Genomic DNA, 22,645 nt, shown 5'->3' on the forward strand with positions numbered 1-22,645 from the left:
ATGTAGTTGCACTACCCTTGTTACTGCATTCTTATCAGGTTTTAATTCTTGGAATGTGTACTATTGTATGCTTGCAATTGCATTTCTTCTCCAGCATTCTGGTTAATCTCAGAAATGTCTTTCATGAAACTTCTTTACAATAAAATCCCTTCAGAGCATTTAATTACAAATCTTATCTTGAGCCTGTATTTTATTTCTATTATTAGAAAGGGACCATAATATTAAAAACATTGCAAAAACCAATTAGACCAGACTAAGTGCCCGTTTGATGTAACATTCTGTTTTTCACAATAGCTAACCAAACAGTACACAAATCAGGAAGGAGCAACCCTAACTTAAACAAAATAATGCCCTTATATTTGTGCTCCCATTAGTGGAATTGGGAAAAATATATGATTTACCAAGATTATCACATATCTGGATTTTTTCAAATAAATCCACTTTTTGCCATAATCATACTCTTTCTACCAGGTACAATCCCCCCCCCCCAAATGTCTAGAACTGAAGTGGCAATGGTTGTCAGCTGAAGCATCCACAGATCTCATGAAGAATTCCTTTACCCATTCATCACATGTTGTACTTTGACAATAAAGGTTTATTTATTTTATTTATCAGCTATATTATTTTAACAAACTACATTTCCTTTACTTGATTTTACAGGATAAGGGATAGGTACAATTGGTAAACATTTCAAAGCTGGGCAAGGACTCTTCTGATCATGACTTCTGCCTGCTGATCCAGCAATGCTGATAATCCAGGGAAGTCAATGGTTGCACAGTAGCCATGAACTCGAGTAAACTCAACCTCACTCCAAAGCAAGGAAGTTGAAATACAGTCTAGTTGGAGTCTACCACCAGTTTACCAATAGGTAGGAAGTAAAGGAAGGAGCAGCATGAGGGCCAATATGCCTCCATCAGTATGCTTTATATTTGTGCATATTGTGTCATGAAGGGTTAGAGTGCTAAACAGAGAGAGAAAGCAATAGCTATGATTTCTGTAAGAGGAAATTCCCAGGCCTTTCCCTCAATTGATATCAATTTTACCTGAGTTGCTGCGATCCTTTAGTATCCTCTAGTAAGTGTCTGGAGAGATTACATGGGTAGCTTAATTTGGAGGTAGAAATTAATGCAGAGATCCAAGTTCCAAATTATATTGCATTTTACAGAACAAATCACTAACTGCTTAAATTGTATATATGAGTGATTAGGACAAGCCAGTTAAGTACCAGAGAGATGTTCCCAATTAAAAAGCTCCTGGAATTAAACTTTTAAATAAATAGCGTAATAATATAAGAAATACACACATAAATATATTAAATAAAAAAGCCAAATGGATTAAAAAAATTTATATCATACTTGAAAACCCAAGCCCTGTTGGATCATCATTTCAGAGATTTCCTTAACTAAACAGAGGAAAAAATGGGCAATAAAACAGTGAGAGCAGGAGCAATTTCCAACTTCCCACTGAGTGTCCTTGTGGGAAGCTGAAAGGTAGCATCAGAAATCTTCCTTCCTTCCTTCCCTCCCTCCCTCACATTTCTGACAGCTTTTGCATTGAGTTTGCTTGTGGGAAGCTTGCAAGGAGAAAATCAGTGGGGAAGCCAGCAGGAGGTAGCAAGTCCAAGGTCAGCAGGCATGTAAGTGGCTGCTACTGGGTAGGTGAAGGAGTGAGGGGTGCACAGAGGTGCAGGTCAGGAATGGTACTTGGGTACATGAGAGAGGTGCTATTGGGAAGGGTGTGTGGGTGTGCACCAGAGATGCCACATGGCTTGGAGAGGGCATGTGGATAGGCAGCATAAGCTGGGCAGAGTGTCTGGGGTGCACAGAAGATGCTATGCGGGTCATGTAGGTTATGGTATGGCACAGGTTAAGAATGGTGCATTGGTAAACAGGCATGTACAAGAGGTGCTGTACAGGTCAAGTAGGGTGTGCAGTGTGGCAATGCGGGTTAATAAGAATGGAAGGATACAGGGAATGGCATGAAGTCAGGGATGTCATGCAGGAGGGGATTGCCTGGGTTTGTGAAAGATGCCTGGAAATGCTTGGGAGGGTACAAGAATTGCTATGCAGATTGGGAATGAGGCATAGGAGGTGGCACCGATCAGGGTGTGTGTGAGTGCCCTAATGTGCCAAATAGATCAGGGAAAGTGTGCATGGAACAACACAGATCTGGGAGATGAGGTAAATAGGGGTGAACAGGAAGTGCTGTATGGCTCAGGGGAGGCATACAAGGTGTAGGTTGAATCTGAGAAGGCATGTGTGTGTGTGGGGGGGTGTAGCACAGTTTGTGGGAGCATGTAGGTGCCTGGGCTGGGAAGACTGCATGGGGGTCCTTTTCTGTTTCTTTCTTCCTCTTTCCCTTCCTGTCCCTTTCCAGCAAGTAAATAAATAGCTGTCACTGATTCAGGAAGGGAGTGAGGGATTGCAAGAGTGGCTGGGAAACTGTGACAGAACATTAAAAATGAAGATGGTGTGACTGACCTGCAGCCCAGCAGCAGCCAGTAGCACTGAAGCAACCACAATTTCCCCAAATTTCTTTCTCTTGGAAATCATTGGTTGTGTATCTGTAAGTCAACCCATTTAAGGTATCTTGGTTCAAAAATGGTTGCCCTATAGTTCACCATATCACCCATTTAAAGATGATAACAAGAGTTTTAGTAGCATATAGATCTGATATTTGAGCTTATAGAATAACATTTCCAAATATTGTAGTATTCTTCTGATGTAAACTTAAAACTAGACTGACTGTTAGGTCATGGTCATGGGTGGGTAAGAATAGAAATAAAATTTCTTTCGTCTTCATCCATATCCCTTCTCCTCACCTGTCAACTATTCAAGGATGGACATAGGTTTAACACTCTTCCAGAACATTAGACCTGCATATAGAAATAGCCTCAGCAATGCAGTAGTCAGCACAAGAGAAAATAACATGCTGTTTCTCCTGAAAGCTTCTATTTTCAGCTGGATAGTTGGGTCTCTTTTTTTAATTGAAGCACAGTCATCCAGTAATTCTGTAGATACAATCAAATATATACTAAAATATAACAGAGACTGGGCTCACATAGGATTTTTTCTTAAGGTTAAATCAAGGGCTTCTATCCTCAGGATGACAGAAAACCCTACCAAGATGCCAAAATTTGATTCGGTTTAGCATGCTTTGTGAGGGCAGCCACTGTGATTTATTACTTAGTAGAAGTATGTTTCATTACTAAATAACTTATTAGGACAACGCTGGAAGTATGCCGGACATCATCATCTGAGCCACAAAGACTTATATGAAAATAAATGTATCCATGTACATGATGCCGGAAAAGGATGCGTTTTTTGTTCTATTTATTTAACATATGCTCAGAAGGCGATCTCCTTCGGAAGATTTCTGATTCACATAACACGCTAACCATTATTTTAAAAATCACCCTAATCACACAACACTCTGACTCGTAGTTTAATTTAACCCGCTCATAAGGACCTAAAGCTTACAGCATTAGTATCCGTTTATTAGGCCAAAACGTGGCCTCGACCCATAAAAGAGCCACCCTCAGTAAGTCGAATCGTATTTGACTCGCAATAGCGTCGTGCCTAATTTCCAGAAGCGACCTCCCCTCCTCAGCGCCAGCGCAATAAAAACCAGCTGCTTTTCTTTCTGCCTTCCCTTTCCCGCCTGGGAGGCTGTGACGTCACTCCGCGCAGCCCAAAGCTCCGCCCCTTGCGCTGCTCTTTTCAGTTTTCCGACGGAGTTTCGGGGTATTTCGGGCCTGGCGCGGCCCGACCCGGCTTCTAATGGTGGCGCCGAGCTTCAGCTCGTAGGCGGCGTTAGGCGATGTCCCGGCCTAATAGCGTCTCGCCTCGGCCCTCGGGGAGCGGGTCCACAAGCGGAGGCCCCTCTACCGCCTCCGCCGCCTCCGGCTCCGGCGGTGGTCGCTCCAAGGGGCTGAAGGATATTCGTATAGACGAAGAAGTGAAAATCGCTGTGAATATCGCTCTGGAGCGGTTTCGGTATGGGGACCAACGAGGTAAAGGCTCCTTACCCCGGAGGAGACCCACAGTTGATGGGGTCGTCCCTGCCTTGTACCAGGGCAGCCCCCGAGACAAGCTAATCCAGTGTTAAAAGGTTTGCAAATTAAGTGGTCCTTCCCGTTGGTTCTTCCTGTGGATCGAGCTACAAGCGCTCTCTCAGTGTATCCGACAAACACAATGAGAGTTGTTGTTCAACACAACTGGAGGATATCCCTTAGGAAGGCTTAATGGGAGTAATCAATTGCTGGTGAACAACTGCCTGTGTTGTTGTTTTTTTATCCTTGAGGTCAAAAGTGATATATTTCTGTTGTGTAGAGGAGGCCAACCTTACCTCCCCTGCATTAGTTACTCTGGCTAGGAAAGTACAGATGTTTTGGTTGCTGATTGGAGTTGTTGCTGCAGAAATAATATAGCAGTATCAATAGACACATTTCTCAAGGACAACATTCAGTCTTTTATCTATTAGTTACCCAGGGTCTTTCATTCTCTTGCAACTCACAAGGCAGTTTTCTCCCACTCCATCAAACTCTTTTAAAATACTTTTAATCAGATTCTTTGAGACGGATTTGCCCATACTGATAATATTTTTAGACATTCAGAAATAAAATATTTTTCTTCAGTTTTATAGCGGGGGTATACTAAAGGAAAGATCATCTGAGTTGAATCATTTGGCTTTGATATTTGCTATTGTTTGTGTATGTTCGTGTGTAAACAGCAAGACCAAGCTGCAGATAAATAAGGCATGTTTCCAATTGTGCTATCCCACATACCTTGGAAAGGTAACAAGCAAACATGGTGGTCATAAAGAAACCATAAAGAGGTTTACCAGGCCCTGAGTACCAAGCATTTCTTGCTTCAAGAAATTATTTAAGTTAAAGAATTTATATACTTCTCTGGTATAATATTTTTCATAAATTCATTTGTCCATTTATTTAAATGCCATGTAAAATAAAAGTAATTTACACATTTAGCAGTCAATAGTTTATATTCTCCCAAGTGTATTACTAATCAAATTTGTTAATTGACATGTGATATAATTCTGTGCCTTCTATTCTGAAATAAGCTCCATGGGATTCAATGGAATTTTTCCAGAGACGACTTCTTTCTCATCTTTGAGAAATATTTGTTCCTTTTTATGAATGAAAATAATCCCAATGAATATTCCCGTTGTAATTTTCTCCTGCAGAAATGGATTTTCCTTCATCATTGACCAGCACTGAGAGAGCTTTTATTCATCGACTAAGTCAATCTCTTGGTTTGATTTCTAAAAGCAAAGGGTAAGTTGATATCCTACAAAATAAGCAGCCTCCATGTATTGCGAGTCTATGTGGATCATTCAGAACTAATATTTCTGATACAATTGTAGTTTTAAGCTTCTGAAGTATTTTGATGTTCTTCATGAGTTTGGTGTGCTTCTGTTTTAAGTAGTGCTACATATAGTTACTGTACTACTTTCAAGTGCTTGTTCATAATTCCATGTTTAGATTGAATTGATAGCCAGATAACACTGGCTATCAATTTATCCTGTGTTGCTGCAATAAATATATTCATTTATATTTTATATTTTATTATGTTTATTTATTTATTTTTAAATAACTATTCTTAGATTTAGAATAGTGTATTTAAGACATAAATTCTGTAGGTGTTAGAAGTAAAATGCATTGAAATGAGCTGGACTTTTAACTATTGTTAGGATTTAACTGTAGGTTTTCTGGCCATTGACTACATAAAAAATCTTACTGTGTTTTATTCTGGTAATCTTTATCGGGCTAAAATTATATATAATTCTTTGAATAATTACAATGAAGTTTCTTTAGTTATAAATAATTGTGGTACTCATGATCTCAGTAGATGGCAGCATCTGACTGAGTATGGAAGGTAACTAGGATCGCCCTGGTTAATGTTGAAATGGAAGATCACCAAGCACTGTAAACTAGACTGGGAAGTTAAAAACATTCCAGAAGTCAGCAGTGAAAAACCTTATATCAAGAAGACCGCATGGATGTATCAATGAAGATACCAAGATTCAAGCTCATTGAAAACAGACTTTACTTTTACTCTTATGATTCTCATTAGTAAAATCTTAGATTGATTTATTTATTATTTATTTATTAGTTGAATTTATATACCGCCCTATTCCCGAAGGACTCAGGGCGGTTCACAGGGCAAGTTAAAAACAATACAAAAGAGAGAATAAAATAAAATAAAATTAACACAGCCCACAATTAAGATAACATTAAAAATTAAAAATTAAAATTAATTTACTTTAATTTAATTTAATTTAATTAATATAATTTAAAATCCCTCAGTCCAGGCCAGACAATTCAAACAACCAAGTTTTTAAGTTTTTAAGATGTTCCTAAAAAGTTATTAATGCTTTAAAAAGTATGTGTTTAGAATGATAAACATTTCAGCTTACAGTATAAAAAGCCTTGACATAGAAACAAACTCAGTTCTACATATTTTAAATCCTATTCATTTAAAATGCAGTAGGGATTTGCTGTATTCAACTGTGTTGTGTTTGATTGTATTTCATAGTAGCTGATCTATGCATTGATAATTCAGAAATAATGAACTGTTAAAGAGAGCAAACTAAACAGAAACCTAGCATATTTTATTCTGATTAATGTGAATGTATAAAGATCATTCCTGGTGATAAATACAACAATTTGTCCATATTACAGGAAAGGAGCGAACAGATTCCTAACTGTGAAGAAAAAAGATGGATCTGAATTGGCACATACAGTGATGACTTGTAGTTTGATTCCAAACACAAAGCATGCTATTAGAAGTTTAGTTCAGAGATTTCCTGTAACCAATAAAGAACGCACAGAACTTCTACCAAAGACAGAGAGGGGAAATGTGTTTGCTGTTGAAGCTGGTAGGTTGAGTATACTCTGAAAAACTGCAGTATATTATGGGAGGAAAATATATTGCTGAAAGATATGTTTAGAAAATGTTACCATTACAGTCTGACATTTTTATAAAGGTAATGATTGCTATCCTAATGAGTGTGAGTTCAACCCTATGTTGGTGCTGATTCACCATTTCCCAATACTACTTTCTGAGTTGTTTTTTTAAGAATTCTCTAAACCACTAAAGAAGAAAGGAGAGATTTGGTGGAATACTTCCCATTCCCTTTAATGAATTCTAAGCAAAACTCAGGATTCACACCTATATTTTCAGTAGTAAGTAACAAAAAGAGTCACAGAAATAACTTCATTAAGAATGGACATTAGGTGGAATTTTGACATTCAGGTAGGATTTCAGTACAGATTCCATATTTCTTAAATTTTACTTTGAGGAGCAGGGGCCATACAGATGAGATTCTGAAGAAATCTGAGGAGTGGACCAGCCTGCTCTTTGATTCCTCAGAAACATTCTTGATTTTTTTCCTACTATTGTAGTTTAAAGACCATTTTAAACTCTCTTTGTACCAAAAATAATAGCTATATGTTCTACTTCTGCCTCATGGTAGGCCTGAGCTTAGCTGTTTTAATCTCATCATCTTTACAATACCAGAAAAAGGTTTAAATCTACAGTTTTCCTGTGTTCTGGAGCAACATACTGAACTCTCTTCTGTTCTAAAGTCTTAAAATATCCAAACTTGTCACAGACCAGGTCGTTTGGTGGCCACACAGGAAACAATTCATCACTGAAGCAATGAGACTAGTCCTCTAAAGCTTTCACCTGGGAGCTGCAAGACTGTTATTGTGTAATCACTAATCTATTTAGTACTTTGATCTTTGATTTGCCTGAGGTTTTCAGAATGAAAATGTAAATTATAGCTGTTCTCTATCCATTGTGAATAAATGGAATGTGTGTCTATTCTCAGGTTGAGCAATTCCTGTTTATTCACAATTATGTTCCACCAGTGTTTTATTTATCAAAGATACTATTACAGTGCAAGCTAAGTAATATTTGTTATTGTTATGTTGTGTGATATTCAATTTCTATAACCAAATGGCTTATTTATGGCCTGTTAGAGTAGATATATTTTCAGCTTAGCATAATCCTTTTTTTCCCCCTAGAGAATAGAGAAATGAGTAAAACAAGTGGGCGTCTTAACAGTGGCATCCCTCAGATCCCAGTGAAACGAGGAGAATCAGAATTTGATTCATTTCGGCAGTCTCTACCAGTTTATGAAAAGCAAGATGAAATCGTTAGAATTATTAAAGAAAATAAAGTAATTTTGATTGTGGGGGAAACTGGATCTGGAAAAACTACTCAGGTATGTTACATATAAAAAAATTAGAAATATGGAAAAGCTGTCCTAATAGATAAATAGTTTTAATATTTTAAAATCAGCCAGTTTCAGATGGTAATGTCATGTGATGTGGGATTTGTATGTCTAGTTAACAGATTTTTTTTCTAATTACACTTATATTTTATGTTCAGATACCTCAATTTCTACTTGACGACTGTTACAAAAATGGTATACCGTGTCGCATATTTTGCACTCAACCAAGACGGTTAGCAGCAATTGCTGTGGCTGAAAGAGTTGCTGCTGAAAGAAGAGAGAAGATTGGTCAGACTATTGGTTATCAGATCCGATTAGAAAGCAGGTCTCACCAAATGTTTTTTCTATATTTGGATTTTAGTATTTTAGGAGTCCTGCAGATTACAGATTGTGCAAGTAACAAGCTTTAGAGATAATCTCATCCCTTCCTTGGCACATTATTTTTTTCTTTTTAGTCCTGTACCTCTATATTCCTCTTATTTTAGAAATGGGGAAAACTGATATACAAGTAGTCCTTGACTTACAACCGTAAAGGAGTCCAGAATTTTTGTCATATGTCACAACAGTCTTAATTCAAGACAGATGAAATTTTATGATCTTTTTTATGGCAATCATTAAATGAAACCATTGTCCATAATGGATGCTTTTGCTTGAAACCAGAAGTAAATGCTGTGGGACATTGCAAACGATCGTAAATGTGGACCGGTTGCCAAGAACCCAAAATGCAATCACATGATCATGGGGAGGCACCTGTCAGAATTTTGAATCTGGGTTATTGCCAGGTGTGAAAGATCAGGACAGTTTGTGATGTTCCAATCAAACTGATTTGTTACTAGTAATGCCTATGTGTAGGAAGCTACTAAATTAATGATTATGATTAGCATTATTTTGGCATTAGATAAGAATCAGTGGAATTCCAGAGGAGTTGATTTATATGTAGAGATTCTAGGCTGACTCCTTGACTCTGCCCCAAGATTCTGTCATTACTGTGGTCATAAATAGATTTTTAGGGGATCCATTATAACTTTGAACAGTCACTAAGTGAGCAGTCATAAGTCAAGGAGTATTTGTTATAGGTTTGTTTGATTATTAATGCTGTGTTGCATTATAGTGATAAATACTAATAGCATGTACTGTTTCCAAATGAACATCCATTTCATTATCTGCCAAGTCTATTTTTTGATAATGCTGCCTTCCAGAATTAGTCAACAGTACATAACAAAGTGATACTGTGTTTATGGGATCCTTTTCACAGTAACTCTTGCCTCATAGATTTTTTTTTCCAAAACTTTCCCAGTGCTTCATCTTTTTACATTTGCAAGGTTTTTAAAATGTAGTTCAGTGATTGTTTTAATGCTGGTAGTGATTTCTTTTCTCTCCTCACTGTCCAGTACTCTAAATATTTTTTGTGATTGCTCACACTAGTATTCTTGATTATTTTAATCTTGCTGGAAATTGTGAAACTGAGTAGTTAAGATGTTTAAAAATATTTCTTACATGTTGCCACTGTGTGTAATGGTGATATTGATTTGTCGAGGAACCAGACTACATCCGTCATTGACTGAACATGAACTGTTTCATAGTTTAACCACCACCTTCTAACCTTAGATTTTGTGCAAGTAAGATTAGAAGAAAACATTTCCGCCTGGTAATACATAGATACATTTTGATAGAGGAACTACATGTAACATACCTTTGTGTTTTTTTTCTTGCTTAGAATTTTCTATAATCCTTTATAGAATCTTTTCTTGTGATAAACCTATATTTTAAAACAAGTCATTTGGTCTTTCAGAATAACATTGCACCTTTGCAGTATAGTTTGTCCAAAATTTACAGTGTTGAAGTGATAGCATTGTGATTAGAAGCCTTTATTTGTAGCAACTTCAATGTCTATATAATTGTGCTTAATGTTTTTATTTATTAAACAAATTTATATAGCTACCCAATTCACACATCAGTGATTTGGGGAGGCTTACAATTTTTTTAAAATAACTTTTTATTAACAGGGTCTCTCCAAAAACGCTCCTAACATTTTGCACCAATGGTGTATTACTTCGTACGCTAATGGCAGGAGATAGTGCATTGTCTACTGTAACTCATGTTATTGTGGTAAGTTTGGCCAATGCTTTTCAGAAATGGTATCCTTGTTAATGTGCAAGCTTTCTAATACAAATTTATAATAAAAATAAAATTACGTTTTAAATACAATTTTAAAATAAAAATGTTAAGATATAAACAAACTTTCTTATTAGCATACTAGTGGTCTTATTTATTTAATCAATTTCTAACGATGCCCTTTCCCCTGTAACTCTGGTACGTCTTCATTGATCATATATTACTTTGAGGCACTTGCTCCTGGACATATGGACTCCAACAGAGGAAGAGGTTTTGAATTATTTTTTAAAGTTTTATAGATACATTGAATAGAATTTGGTTATTATAATTTTTATAATTATAGTAGGTTCTAAAGCTTGAACAACTATACTTACATACTAGATTTGTAAGCTTGAATTGTAAAATAATATACAGGTAGTCCTCGACTTACAACAGTTTGTTTAGTGACCATTCAAAGTTACAACAGCATTGAAAAAAGTGACTTGTGACTGTTTTTCACACTTATGACTGTTAGAGCATCTCCATGGTCATGTGATTTACATTTGGATGCTTGACAACTGGTTCATATTTATGATGGCTGCAGGGTCCCGGGGTCATGTGATCTCCTTTTGCAACGATCTGACAAGCAAGGTCAATGAGGAAGCTAGATTCACTTAACATCCGTGTTACTAACTTAACAACTGCATTGATTCACTTAACAAATGTGGCAAGAAAAGCCGTAAAATGGGGCAAAACTCACTTAACAAATTTCTCACTTAGCATCATAAAATTTTGGGCTCAATTGTGGTCGCATGCCAAGGACTACCTGTATTGATAAATTTAACAATTTAATTACAATTATTTTAAATTATTTTGAATTTCCGATTATTTTGACTTTAAAGTGATTTGATGCAAGCATTTATCTTCCAATATGGTACCTGTAGGCTTGTCAGGTTTTTTTTATGAAAGAATATAATTTTCTGTGTTCAGCCATTTCTATATATAACAAGAATGTGAGATTTCAGGAGCAGTTTTCAAATGGATCATGTAGAATTTGGGATTCTGATTGTTTTTTTAAAAACTGCCATTTATTTATTTATTTATTTATTTATTTATTTATTTATTTATTTATTTAGTTACATTTATATACCGCCCTATTCCCTGAGGACTCAGGGCGGTTTACAGGAAATTAAAAAATCCACCATACAAAAGTTAAAAAACCAAATTAAAAAATATTAAATTGACCCTGTATACTTAAAACCCCAATTAAAATTTCTCCTCAGCCTGGGCCCGAGAGCTCGAAGAGCCAGGTCTTCAGGCCCCGGCGGAATGATCGGAGGTCGGGGGCAGTCCTCAGCTCCACCGGCAGCTGGTTCCAGAGGGCAGGCGCTCCCACTGAGAAGGCCCTATCCCTGGGTGTCACCCGCCGGCAATCTCTCACCGGCGGCACCCTGAGCAGACCCTCCCTGTGGGAGCGCACTGGGCGAAGGGCGTTTGATGCCGGCAGCAGGTGTTCCCTCAAATAGCCCGGACCCAGGCCATGTAGGGCTTTATAGGTAATAACCAGCACCTTGAATTTCACCCGGAGGGCAACCGGAAGCCAATGCAGCTCGCGGAGTAGAGGTGTTACATGGGAGTATCGGGAGACCCCCATTACAACTCGCGCGGCCGCATTCTGCACCAGTTGAAGCCTCCGAGTGGTCTTCAAGGGCAGCCCCATGTAGAGAGCGTTACAGTAGTCCAGACGGGAGGTAACAAGCGCATGAGTAACTGTGCGTAGGGCGTCTCGGTCCAGATAGGGACGCAACTGGCGCACCAGGCGAACCTGTGCAAAAGCCCCCCTGGTCACGGCTCCTATGTGGTCTTCAAAATTGAGCCGTGAGTCCAGGAGGACGCCCAGGTTGCGAGCCCTATCAACGGGGGGTAACACCTCACCCCCCATCGTTAGAGGTGGAATAAGTTGGTTAACCCGAGATGCCGATATGCACAGCCACTCAGTCTTGGCGGGATTGAGACGAAGCCTGTTTCTCCCCATCCAGACCTGAACCGCCTCCAGGCACCGGGACATCACGGAGAGGGCATGAGCTTGAATGCCCTAAAGCAAAATACTGCCTAAAATCCCAACATAGGGCAGCAGGATGGATTATATGTTGATTGTTGAGTCTATTGATATTAGATAAGACAATAATAGCTAGGTAATTCTGAGAGTTTAAGCCCATACATAGGGAGCATGCACAAGCTAGGGTAGACCATTAGTCTTCCCTACTTTGTGCATGCTCCCGATGTATGGGCTTAAACTGTCAGAATTACCTAGTTATTGTCCCACCTAATAGAGGGAAGGTTTTCAGCCCCATAGAGATGAACACCAGTATTTGTAGAGCAAAGCAGTAAAAACATAGCAAAAGCATAGCTTCAGTATAGTAGGCATGTCATTATGATATATGCTATCTGTTATCTTTTCTATGTCGGGTTTCAAAAAAATATGGCCAGTGTTTTTACTGGAATTTTGAGAGCTATGGTTGCCATAGGAGAAATATGGATCGCATTCATGGTGATTATACTATCCAATCATATCAACCTTTTTCCTTTTACTGCTGTCCATTCTGGGCATAGCTGCTTTTTAAGTGAGTTTGATCGCATGATGTGGCTGAAATAAGTAAGGTGGAATTTTGTGATTTTTGCAATATTTAAGGTTTTATATATGCTTATTTGTCACCTTTTCTGTCCAAGGAGTCTTATTAAATTTATATATAAATAAGAGCTATGTATAATTGAGGTATTTGCAAGAGATGAACAACTCCAGTTAACAGATGATGACAAGAACAAATCATTGTATGTGATGTAACAAAATGCTCAGGTTTTGTTATAAAAACATAACTTGTTTATGTTGTAGGATGAAGTCCATGAAAGAGATCGATTCAGTGATTTTTTGTTAACCAAATTAAGAGATATGCTACAAAAACATTTGTCATTGAAACTCATACTTTCTAGTGCTGCTCTTGATGTGAACCTCTTTGTCAGATATTTTGGAGGCTGTCCAGTGATATACAGTAAGTTCAAGTATTAAAAAGAGTCACTCTGTGTCTGTGTGTGTGTCTGTGTCTGTGTTATGGTATATACTAAACCTTGAAAACAAATGGTTGAATATCTGTGTGAAAGATACACATGCATACAAATTTGCTCTTTTTCTCTTTGAAGCACTACTACTGAACTTGTACTTTTATAATGTACTAAACAACCCATGGCCTTTTGAGTCATCATTTCAGAAACATTTCCTTACCAGATTTCATCAATTCCTTCAACAGTGGCAGAGCTTCTAATGTACCAGTTCTTAAAAATTCAGGGAGATAATCAGAATTGTATCTGCCTTGAAAGTAACCCATGTTGAACTGTATAACACAATCCAACATAAGGATTCCCTATTTTGGACACGTTGTAAGTTAGCCCATTTGAGATATCTTGGTTCAAAAATTGTTGTCCTATGATGCACCATTTCATCCAGTTAAAGTTTACCTACAGACGTGAAAATTTTAGTAGTATATAGATTAGTATTTTGACATAGCATGATTATGGGGGAATATTCAGAATCCCTTAGCTGTTATATAATACATTTTTTGTTAAATTCTGAGTATGTAATTTTACATATGCAGAAGTAAAAAACTATTTGGATATAAACTTAAATATTATTCTTAGTATATATTAAGTGGGGCTTGAGTTAACTGGGAAAACATTTACCCTAATTTTTTCCCCAGTTGCTAAATCTAAAAAGAGCATTGTGGTAATGAAACAGCCTTGGCATTTGAGTTCCACGGGAGACAATTCTAGGATTTTGAGAAGAGAACACAGATACGCACACACATTTGTGATGCCTTAAGAAATAAAATAAGTAAGCATGGTTCTGCCATCATAAAACGTGGCATATATTTATAGCATATGTACACTTGTAGTAAAGTTTGAGGAAACATTGGCCATACTTCAGTTCTTGAGAAAGAACTTAGATGAAGACAAACAAAGAAGGCAGAATTACAGCAGAATTGATGGAGGAAGCAATTTGCCATAAAGAAAAAAAAGGAAATTCCAGTGAATAAGACTGACACAGAGGAACAAGAAACAAGACTTTCTGCAATGTGGGAATTTAGCAACAACTTTCAGGTCATCGGAGTATAAATAGCCCAACGGGAGAATAACACCACTTAACCGGATAGAAGAGGTTGCCCCTCTCTTGAATAGCAGGAGACTCATAACTGCTATTTGCAAGAAGATAAAAGAACTGCAGTAATTGATATCTTACTGTTAGGTTCAGAAACTAATGTCTGCTGGCCAGACTTACTGGCTTATTAAGAACTGGTTTTCATTTTCCAGGAAAATGCACTACTGGTGTGCTGAAACAACTGCCGAGACTCCTCAAGCCTACTGATTTCTTGTTTATAAATATGACAAATGTTATTACCAAGAATAGTTGGTATGAATGACCTCACCTCAGAATTTGAAATTTTAGGAAGGAAAAATATGAAGAGTTTGTAGTTCTGCAAGTGGTATTCCAGTCTATGAGAAAATTTGGAAGGAAAAAAATACTGCAAGTGAAATGACTGGCTATTGAAAATGTGCCAACAGAGGATTTATTGATGATTGATTGTACTATGATTTGCATTATCTATGTGCTGGTATAAGGGGGTTGCACTTCACAAAGGCAAGAAGAATCATTAGGAGAGTCTTAAAATGATTTTGTGGGTACTGGACCCAGAGTCCCAGAAATCAGGTGCAGGTTTATGCAATTAAATTGAACAGATACATGCAACTAAACTAAACTGCAGCTAACCAGATGTATGCAATTAAACTGGAGCCTATTAAAATTATTAAGTGAAGATCAATAGATACTTAAGTAAAGCATATTATCATTACCTATATATTATTGCTTAGCTCATTGAGAATGACAAAGCAAACAATACAGAAAGGCATATTAACAAGTGTTGCAGCAATAGGGATACCTACTAAAGTTCACCTCTGTACTAATAGCTAACTAATCAAATCAGTATAATATGATATATCCTTTGCTTAGTTATTAATATTATCATTGAAGTCTGCTTCACTTGGTCATTTTATTGTGCTTCATGAATATGCAAAAAAGCTAGAAGATTTTAGGTTCAAATGCATACACCAATCAGAAGATTTTAAAGATTAATATACAAATGAAAACCGGGACTACTTCTTGGGACTGTTGGAAAAAAGTAATGGAACTTTTATATGTGATAACCACAACAAGATTATTATATGCATAAAGATAGAAAGATTTGGCAATACCTACAATGGAGGAATGGTTTGATGAAGATGATAGAACTTGCTGAAATGGCCAAATTAACCTCTTTGATTAGAAAAAATGCAATATCTATGTTTATTGCTGACTGGAAATCCCTAATGGACTTTTTACATAAAACAAAAAAAGTAGACTTATTGGTCTATGATTCTGATGATTAGATAGGATAGATTATAGAAAGAAGAGAGTCTTCTTTCTATAATCTATGTAAGAAAGAAGGAGGTAAATCAACAGTTGTATTTAACAACTGCTGTAAAGAAGATCAGAAGCCAAATCTTTATATTTGTCTTTTCTATTTTTCTTCTACTTTTCTTTTTGCACTTTAACTTTGTCTTTTATTTCTTCCTTTTTCTTTTCTCCTTTTTCTTTTATATTAATTTTTATTCTTGTTTTTAAAACTTGCAATAAAACTATATTTAAAAAGATACTTATGTATTCTCTAAAAACACGTTTGTTTGTTACAATTCCTAATTGTTCAGAATGAACTCAGAATTTATAATAATCTTTACGTTTTCAGTTCCAGGAAGACCCTTTGAAGTAAAGGAAATGTTTTTGGAAGACATATTAAGAAGTACAGGGTATACAAATAAAGAGATGATCAAATACAAGAAGGAAAAACAGCGAGGTGGGTATTTAGTTTTGCAGTGGTTGGAAAATTAATGTTTTAATTGATTGCAAAATGGGAAGGGACGATGCTGTAAAATACAGTGGAAAAATCCTAACATAGCAAAAGCTATGGATCTAATCTTGGACTTTTTTCTTTATGTAAAACATAAATATGCTACCTAGAAGAAAAACAGCAGACAACTTTGACTGAATGGTATTCTGCGCAAGATAATAGCAAACCTGAATTGCAACGACAGAGGGCAGTACCAAATGTAGTTGAAGAATATGAACTGCTGGATGACGGGGGTGACACTGTCTTCAGTCAATTGGTATGCACTACTCTAAGATCTTCAATATATTAGATTTTATATTGGATAGGAATGATTATGGTTATAAGCTCAGGCTGTGCCAGTGAACATCAAGTTCTGGTTGATATATCTTTTTCACAAATACCTTCATATGCATGTCCAACTCTACAAAAAAATTAGAAGACAATGGAAGTCCAAACTTGCTATAACTTCCACATTGTATTATTTTGTGCTTTTCAAGTTTTGCATAACCTTTTCATGATTTTTTCATTCTTTTAATTGAGTTCATGCATTATTTACTTTGTATCATGTAAAATTGAATTTGATATATATAAACGAGGAAGCAGATTATATTGGCAGAATCAAGTGCATGAATTTCTCCCAATTTTACCGTAATAACATAATACACTAATTTTGGCTGGTGGGGTCCAGAACAAGAGCCTTTTCAGATACGGCTCACATCTACTGGAACATTGTGTTCTCCCAGGTGAAATCTATGTTCACCTTTTTGCCTTCCAAAAGTGGTCTTGGCCCCAATGGGGATGTGGCATTTTGGAGGTGACTAATGGATTAGATAACATCCCACCTCCCCCCCCCAATACATTTTGCTCCTTCCCTCTCTATCCCAGTCAATTTTATTTTAAGTGAAATTTAAATTTTAAATGTAAGATCCCTACTTATAATTTTAATGTGTTATATTGTATTTTAATTGAATGATTGTAAACCACTTAGAAGAGGGACGCGGTGGCTCAGTGGGTTAGGACGCTGAGCTTGTCGATCAGAAGGTCGGCAGTTTGGCAGGTCGAATCCCGAGTGCCGCGTAACAGAGTGAGCGCCTGTTACTCGTCCCAGCTTCTGCCAACCTAGCAGTTCGAAAGCACGTAAAAATGCAAGTAGAAAAATAGGGACCACTACGGTGGGAAGGTAACAGCGTTCCGTGCGCCTTTGTCGTCTAGTCATGCCGGCCACATGACCACGGAGACGTCCTCGGACAAGCGCTGGCTCTTCGGCTTTGAAACGGAGATGAGCACCGGCCCCTAGAGTCGGAAACGACTAGCACGCACGTGCTGGGGAACCTTTACCTTTATCTAAACCACTTAGAGCTGCGGCATATGGAGAGTTGGGCGGCATATAAGTTTAATAAATAGCATTAAAGTTGTAAGGTTTAGATAGCAGTGCTATTTAAAAGTTGAAATTTTTAAGCTTTTTGCCAGTTTCAGGTCATATAATGAAATCATTTTAAAAAAAGTTTTTCAAGCATTTCCAAGTGACAATAAAATGTGTTTTCATTTGCAGGCTGAAAAAGATGTTAATTGTCTTGAACCTTGGTTAATTAAAGAAATGGATGCTTGTCTTTCTGATATTTGGCTACATAAGGACATTGATGCTTTTGCACAAGTGTTCCATCTTATTTTAACTGAAAATGTCAGTGGTAAGTTCACAATAGTTTTTTTACTGAATGACGTACTGAGATTCCCAAAGATGCTTTTTCACGAGGCAACTGGACTGAGATACCGTATCATAAATGGCCATGCCATTTGACAGAATAATAAGCCAGGTTTGGTTTCTTAGAAGTTTGAATAATAATTTTGAAAGGATGAATGATTCCTGAATAAATCAGTTATGCGACTCATGGATCATCACCGTTTTTTCCAGTGTCTGAATTTTCTCAAACAATGAAGCTTGGTCTTGAACAAGCTGACTAGTAAACGTTTATAGAATTGTACATAACAGCAAAATAATTAATACTTAGGCAATTCAAATTTTAATGCTTTGTGCTTTGTAACAATAACAGAATATTTTGACAATATTGGAATAATAGTTTAAAGTTTGAGCAGTTCATAAATAATATTTCTAAAACTTATTTCCCATCTTTTCTCGCCCTTTCCCTAGTTGATTACAGGCATAGTGAGACAAGTGCAACAACATTAATGGTAGCTTCTGGAAGAGGTTTCTTGAATCAAGTAGAACAGCTGATTGGTATGGGAGCAAATATCCATACCAAATCATCCAATGGCTGGTAAAAATGCCATTTTTTCATTGTTTTTCTCTAGGGAATATATGTGATTTAAGACTGGGGGAGGGAGGAAAGAGCTTAATTCTAGTTCTTGATGAATATTTCTGTTACTGATCATGCTTTAATATGTGGTATCCAACAATGAAAAAAATAACTCAGAAATAAACCTGCCACAGAATATAGCTCATCTTGGAAACCATACTTGAATTATAATTCTATATGTAATCCTCTATATATGAATTTGTACCACATCTGGCGCCTGGATCTATGCCCACGGAGTGATTTTGCCCCCCCCGTGGCCTGATCTGGGCTCGAGGCCTTTTCCAAGCTTCCGGAGCCCGGATCCATGGTTGCGGAGCGATTTTACGCCCCCTAGTGGCCCATTCTGGGCTCTAGGGGCCTGGAAAAGACCTCCGGAGCCCAGATCTATGGCCATGGAGCAATTTTGCGGGGGGGCCCCACGGCTCGATCCAGGCTCTGGAGGCCTGGAAAAGACGTCTGCTGCCTGGACCTATGCCAGCGGAGCAATTTTGTGGCCCCCCAGCACCCTGTTCCAGTCTCTGGAGGCTTGGAAAAGGCCTCGAGACCGGATTGGGCTGCAGGGGGCCCCCCACAAAATCGCTCCGCGGCCATAGATCTGGACCTCAGAGGTCTTTTTCAGGCCTCAGGAGACCGGATTGGCCGCAGGGGGCTGTGAAATTGCTCTGCGGCCATAGATCCGGCCTCCGGAGGTCTTTTCCAAGTCTCCGGAGCCAGGATTGGGCCGTGGGAGACTGGACACGTCCCCTGGCCTTAGATCGTTGCAGCAGCAAGAACTGTAGCAGAGAGGAGTCAGACCTTTTCCAGGTGAGTCCTGCGCATCAGGAAGAGGGGGAAGCATGAGGTATCTTAGTGGGTCGGGGAGGCCTGGGGGGCCTGTACCATCACTAGGCTCTCCATGGCCTCCCCCACTTTAAGATACCTCATGTTTACTTAACGAGCCATGTGCATTTTAACGAGGAAGAGAGTGATCTCGCTAAAGGAACAAGATTTACTCTATAGGTTTTTGATTTACGAGTGGAATGGGCAGGCTCCATTACATTCATAACTCGAGGACTACCTGTATAAAGGAAGGCTATTTTTCTAATATTCTGATACTATGATTCTGATACTATGATTTAATTTAAAATGCATGGTATCAGTTATTTTGAAGTTGAAAGCCTGAATGCATTGGAATAAGGCAAGAAGGAAAAAAGGATAATATTGGTTCTAGCTTATTGAAAGATATATTAAAACTAACCACAACTTTTTTTTTAAAAAAAGCAATTTTCATATCTCTCTCTCACCTTCATTGTGTTTATTATTTGATTATGTATTATTAAGTCAGTATTGATCTTAGCGAGACAGACACTCTCTTTTTCTCTCTCCATATATATGTACGCATGCATGCATGCATGTATGATGTATTCTCCGTGCTAATTTGTACCTGACTTGGTCTTTGAATGGTATATCCATTGCCATTGTAATTAAGTCTACCCAGTTGGTACTGGTCATCCTTTTCTTCTTTTTCCTTCCATCTTTTCTAACACTAGAGCTTTGTCTAGAGAGCTAGATCTTTGAATAATGTATCTGAAGGAGGAAAATATGAGCCTAGTCATTTGTTTCTTGAACAAGAATTGTGTTAATTTGTTCAGTGATCTACTTGTTTATTTTCTTGGCTATCCATAGTATTCTTGGGAGGTTTTTTTCCAGTACCAGAACTCAAAAACATCAATTTCACTTCCTAACCTGCTTCTTCAAACACCAGCTTTATAGAGTATCACAGGAAATACCATTACTTGCACTATTCTGATCTTGTAGGTATAGTCACTGCAAACATCATTGCATACAAATATCTTTTCCAAAGCTGTCATAGCAGTCCTACCAAGTGCTACTGTGCGGCATATTTCTTAACTGCTTGTTTCTTTACCAACCACAAATGATACATACTATATAGCCAAGGCTGGGAATAACAAGCAAACTGAGCTCAGTTATTATCTTGACCAATACACAGGAGAAAAGCCAGGTCTTCTTGGTTCTATGAATGCTTGATAGAATCCTTGTGGGGATGGAGTGTGGGAGAGGGGAGCTCATTCCAAAGGGCAGGTACAATAATAAAGAAGATGCATCTTCTACATCCCATTAGATAGCAAAACGTCAGTGGGGGGATCTGGAATATCCCCATTCAGTGCAACCTTGTGAGGCTGGTAGAAATAGCTGTAGATAAGCAGTCCTGCAAATAATTTTTTTTATTAAAAAGTTTTACAATACATTTTATCTTTAACAAACCAAAAAAAGAAAAAAACCCTCCCAACCCCCTCCCCTCCCACCCTCTTCCCCCTCCCCAACCCTCCCCAACCCCTCCCTCCCTTTCCCCTCCCCCCCCGCTTCCCAGAGCAAAATACAGGGTATAAAAATACAAACAATCATAATCTAACTTACGCAAACAATCCTAAACTATTTAAACTACCGAACTTTAACTCATATAAAAAACTCCAAACATATATATATATATCATATCAATAATTATACAAATACAAAATAATACTTTCCAATCTAATACCAAAACACAAGGTATAAAAATACAAACACAAACTATCAAACTTTAACTCATATAGGTAAATTCCAAACATACATATATATATCATATCAATGATTATTCAAATACAAAATAATACCTTCCAATCTGATACCCAATAAAAACAATCCCAAATAAACCAATTTATATCAATTGTCTAAAACTATTCCTCATTCCAACTAAGCTTTAAATTCACATTATCCTAATGTGTTATACAACTTAAAATACCATAGATTACTTTCCAAACTTAAAATTTTTTATATAATCACATCATTCTTATATTCTTATATTCTATTACCTATTCCAATATTACCCATAAAAATATTACAAGTTAGCTTCAATCACAAAGAAAACAATTTATATCAATTTTATAAAACTATTCTTCTATCCAACTAAAAGCTTAAAATTTTTCATCCAAATAACAAATCATAACCTACAGAATATCAATAAACACTACTACAAATCTTCCCAATTAACTTTTCATAATCATCTTAAAACTAAAACAACACAAAATATTACACAATTATTTTATAAGGGTAAAAAATATATCCCCAAATATTTAGTCCTTCTAGCAATTCCAATTCCCATAATCCTTATTACATTATAGTCTCTTACAATTATGTGACTAAATCTTCAGGCTTGATTCATTTGTCCAGAAGTAGCACGCCTCTTCCAATTTCTGGCCTTCTCCAGTGATAATGAAATTTGACCCACTCCTGTATCTTTCACATCTGTCTGCGTTAACCCTTCAGCAACTTGCAGGTTCTCTCTGGAACGTTGAGACTCTCACCTTTTTTCTTTGTAGATTCCAAAGATGGTATGGGGACTGCTTTTAAAACATTACTGTAGAAATCACGTGCCTGAATCTCCGTGGTAAAACAATACCTCGTACCTTCATAGGTCACCACCATACCCACTGGTATTTGCCATCTAAACCTGATATCACGTCGTCTCAATTCTTGTGTCAAAAAAGCAAATTCCTTCCTTTTTCTTAAAATCTTTGCAGGGATCTCTTTTAAAATCAGAACTTTTTGCTCAGCAATTACAAAATCAATATTGTAGGAGGCCTGGATAACTTCATTTCTAATCATTCTCTTTGTAAAATAAACCACCACATCTCTGGGTAGTTTCCTTTGTCTTGCGATCCACGAATTAACACGGAAGATTTTATCTATATCTTGCATTATTTCATCTGCTGGTCTCTTCAACACCCCTTCCAAAGCCTCAGAAACTATTTTCTTCAAATTTTCCTTAGGATTTTCTTTCAGACCTCTAATCCTTAAAGCAAATTCCATCTGATAATACTGTGTCGAAATCAAATCATAATCCATTTTCTCTATCGCATTTTCAGTTTCTGTCATTTTGGCTTCCAATCTAATATCATTTTGAGCAAGATCTTCCACTCTGTCATCCAAAATCTCAATACTTTTGACCATGCTTTGTATTGCAGATGT

At 37.3% G+C, this 22,645-nt stretch overlaps 1 protein-coding gene across 2 annotated transcripts in view; it reads left to right on the forward strand.

Annotated features, from left to right (window-relative positions):
- Positions 1-3,745: 3,745 nt before the first annotated feature.
- YTHDC2 (YTH N6-methyladenosine RNA binding protein C2) overlaps positions 3,746-22,645 on the forward strand; it is a 42,923-nt gene continuing 24,023 nt past the window's right edge. For both annotated transcript variants that reach the window (XM_081315722.1, XM_081315723.1), the window contains exons 1-11: positions 3,746-4,012; positions 5,203-5,293; positions 6,701-6,897; positions 8,048-8,247; positions 8,415-8,581; positions 10,263-10,365; positions 13,244-13,400; positions 16,182-16,289; positions 16,454-16,599; positions 17,875-18,010; positions 18,472-18,598. In XM_081315722.1, coding sequence (XP_081171848.1) covers positions 3,820-4,012; positions 5,203-5,293; positions 6,701-6,897; positions 8,048-8,247; positions 8,415-8,581; positions 10,263-10,365; positions 13,244-13,400; positions 16,182-16,289; positions 16,454-16,599; positions 17,875-18,010; positions 18,472-18,598 — 1,625 coding nt within the window. In that variant the 5' untranslated portion in view covers positions 3,746-3,819. The remainder of the gene's footprint in view (positions 4,013-5,202; positions 5,294-6,700; positions 6,898-8,047; positions 8,248-8,414; positions 8,582-10,262; positions 10,366-13,243; positions 13,401-16,181; positions 16,290-16,453; positions 16,600-17,874; positions 18,011-18,471; positions 18,599-22,645) is intronic.

This window comes from Vipera berus, assembly GCF_964194415.1.
Source record: "Vipera berus genome assembly, chromosome: 2".
NCBI classification, from domain to species: Eukaryota; Metazoa; Chordata; class Lepidosauria; order Squamata; family Viperidae; genus Vipera; species Vipera berus.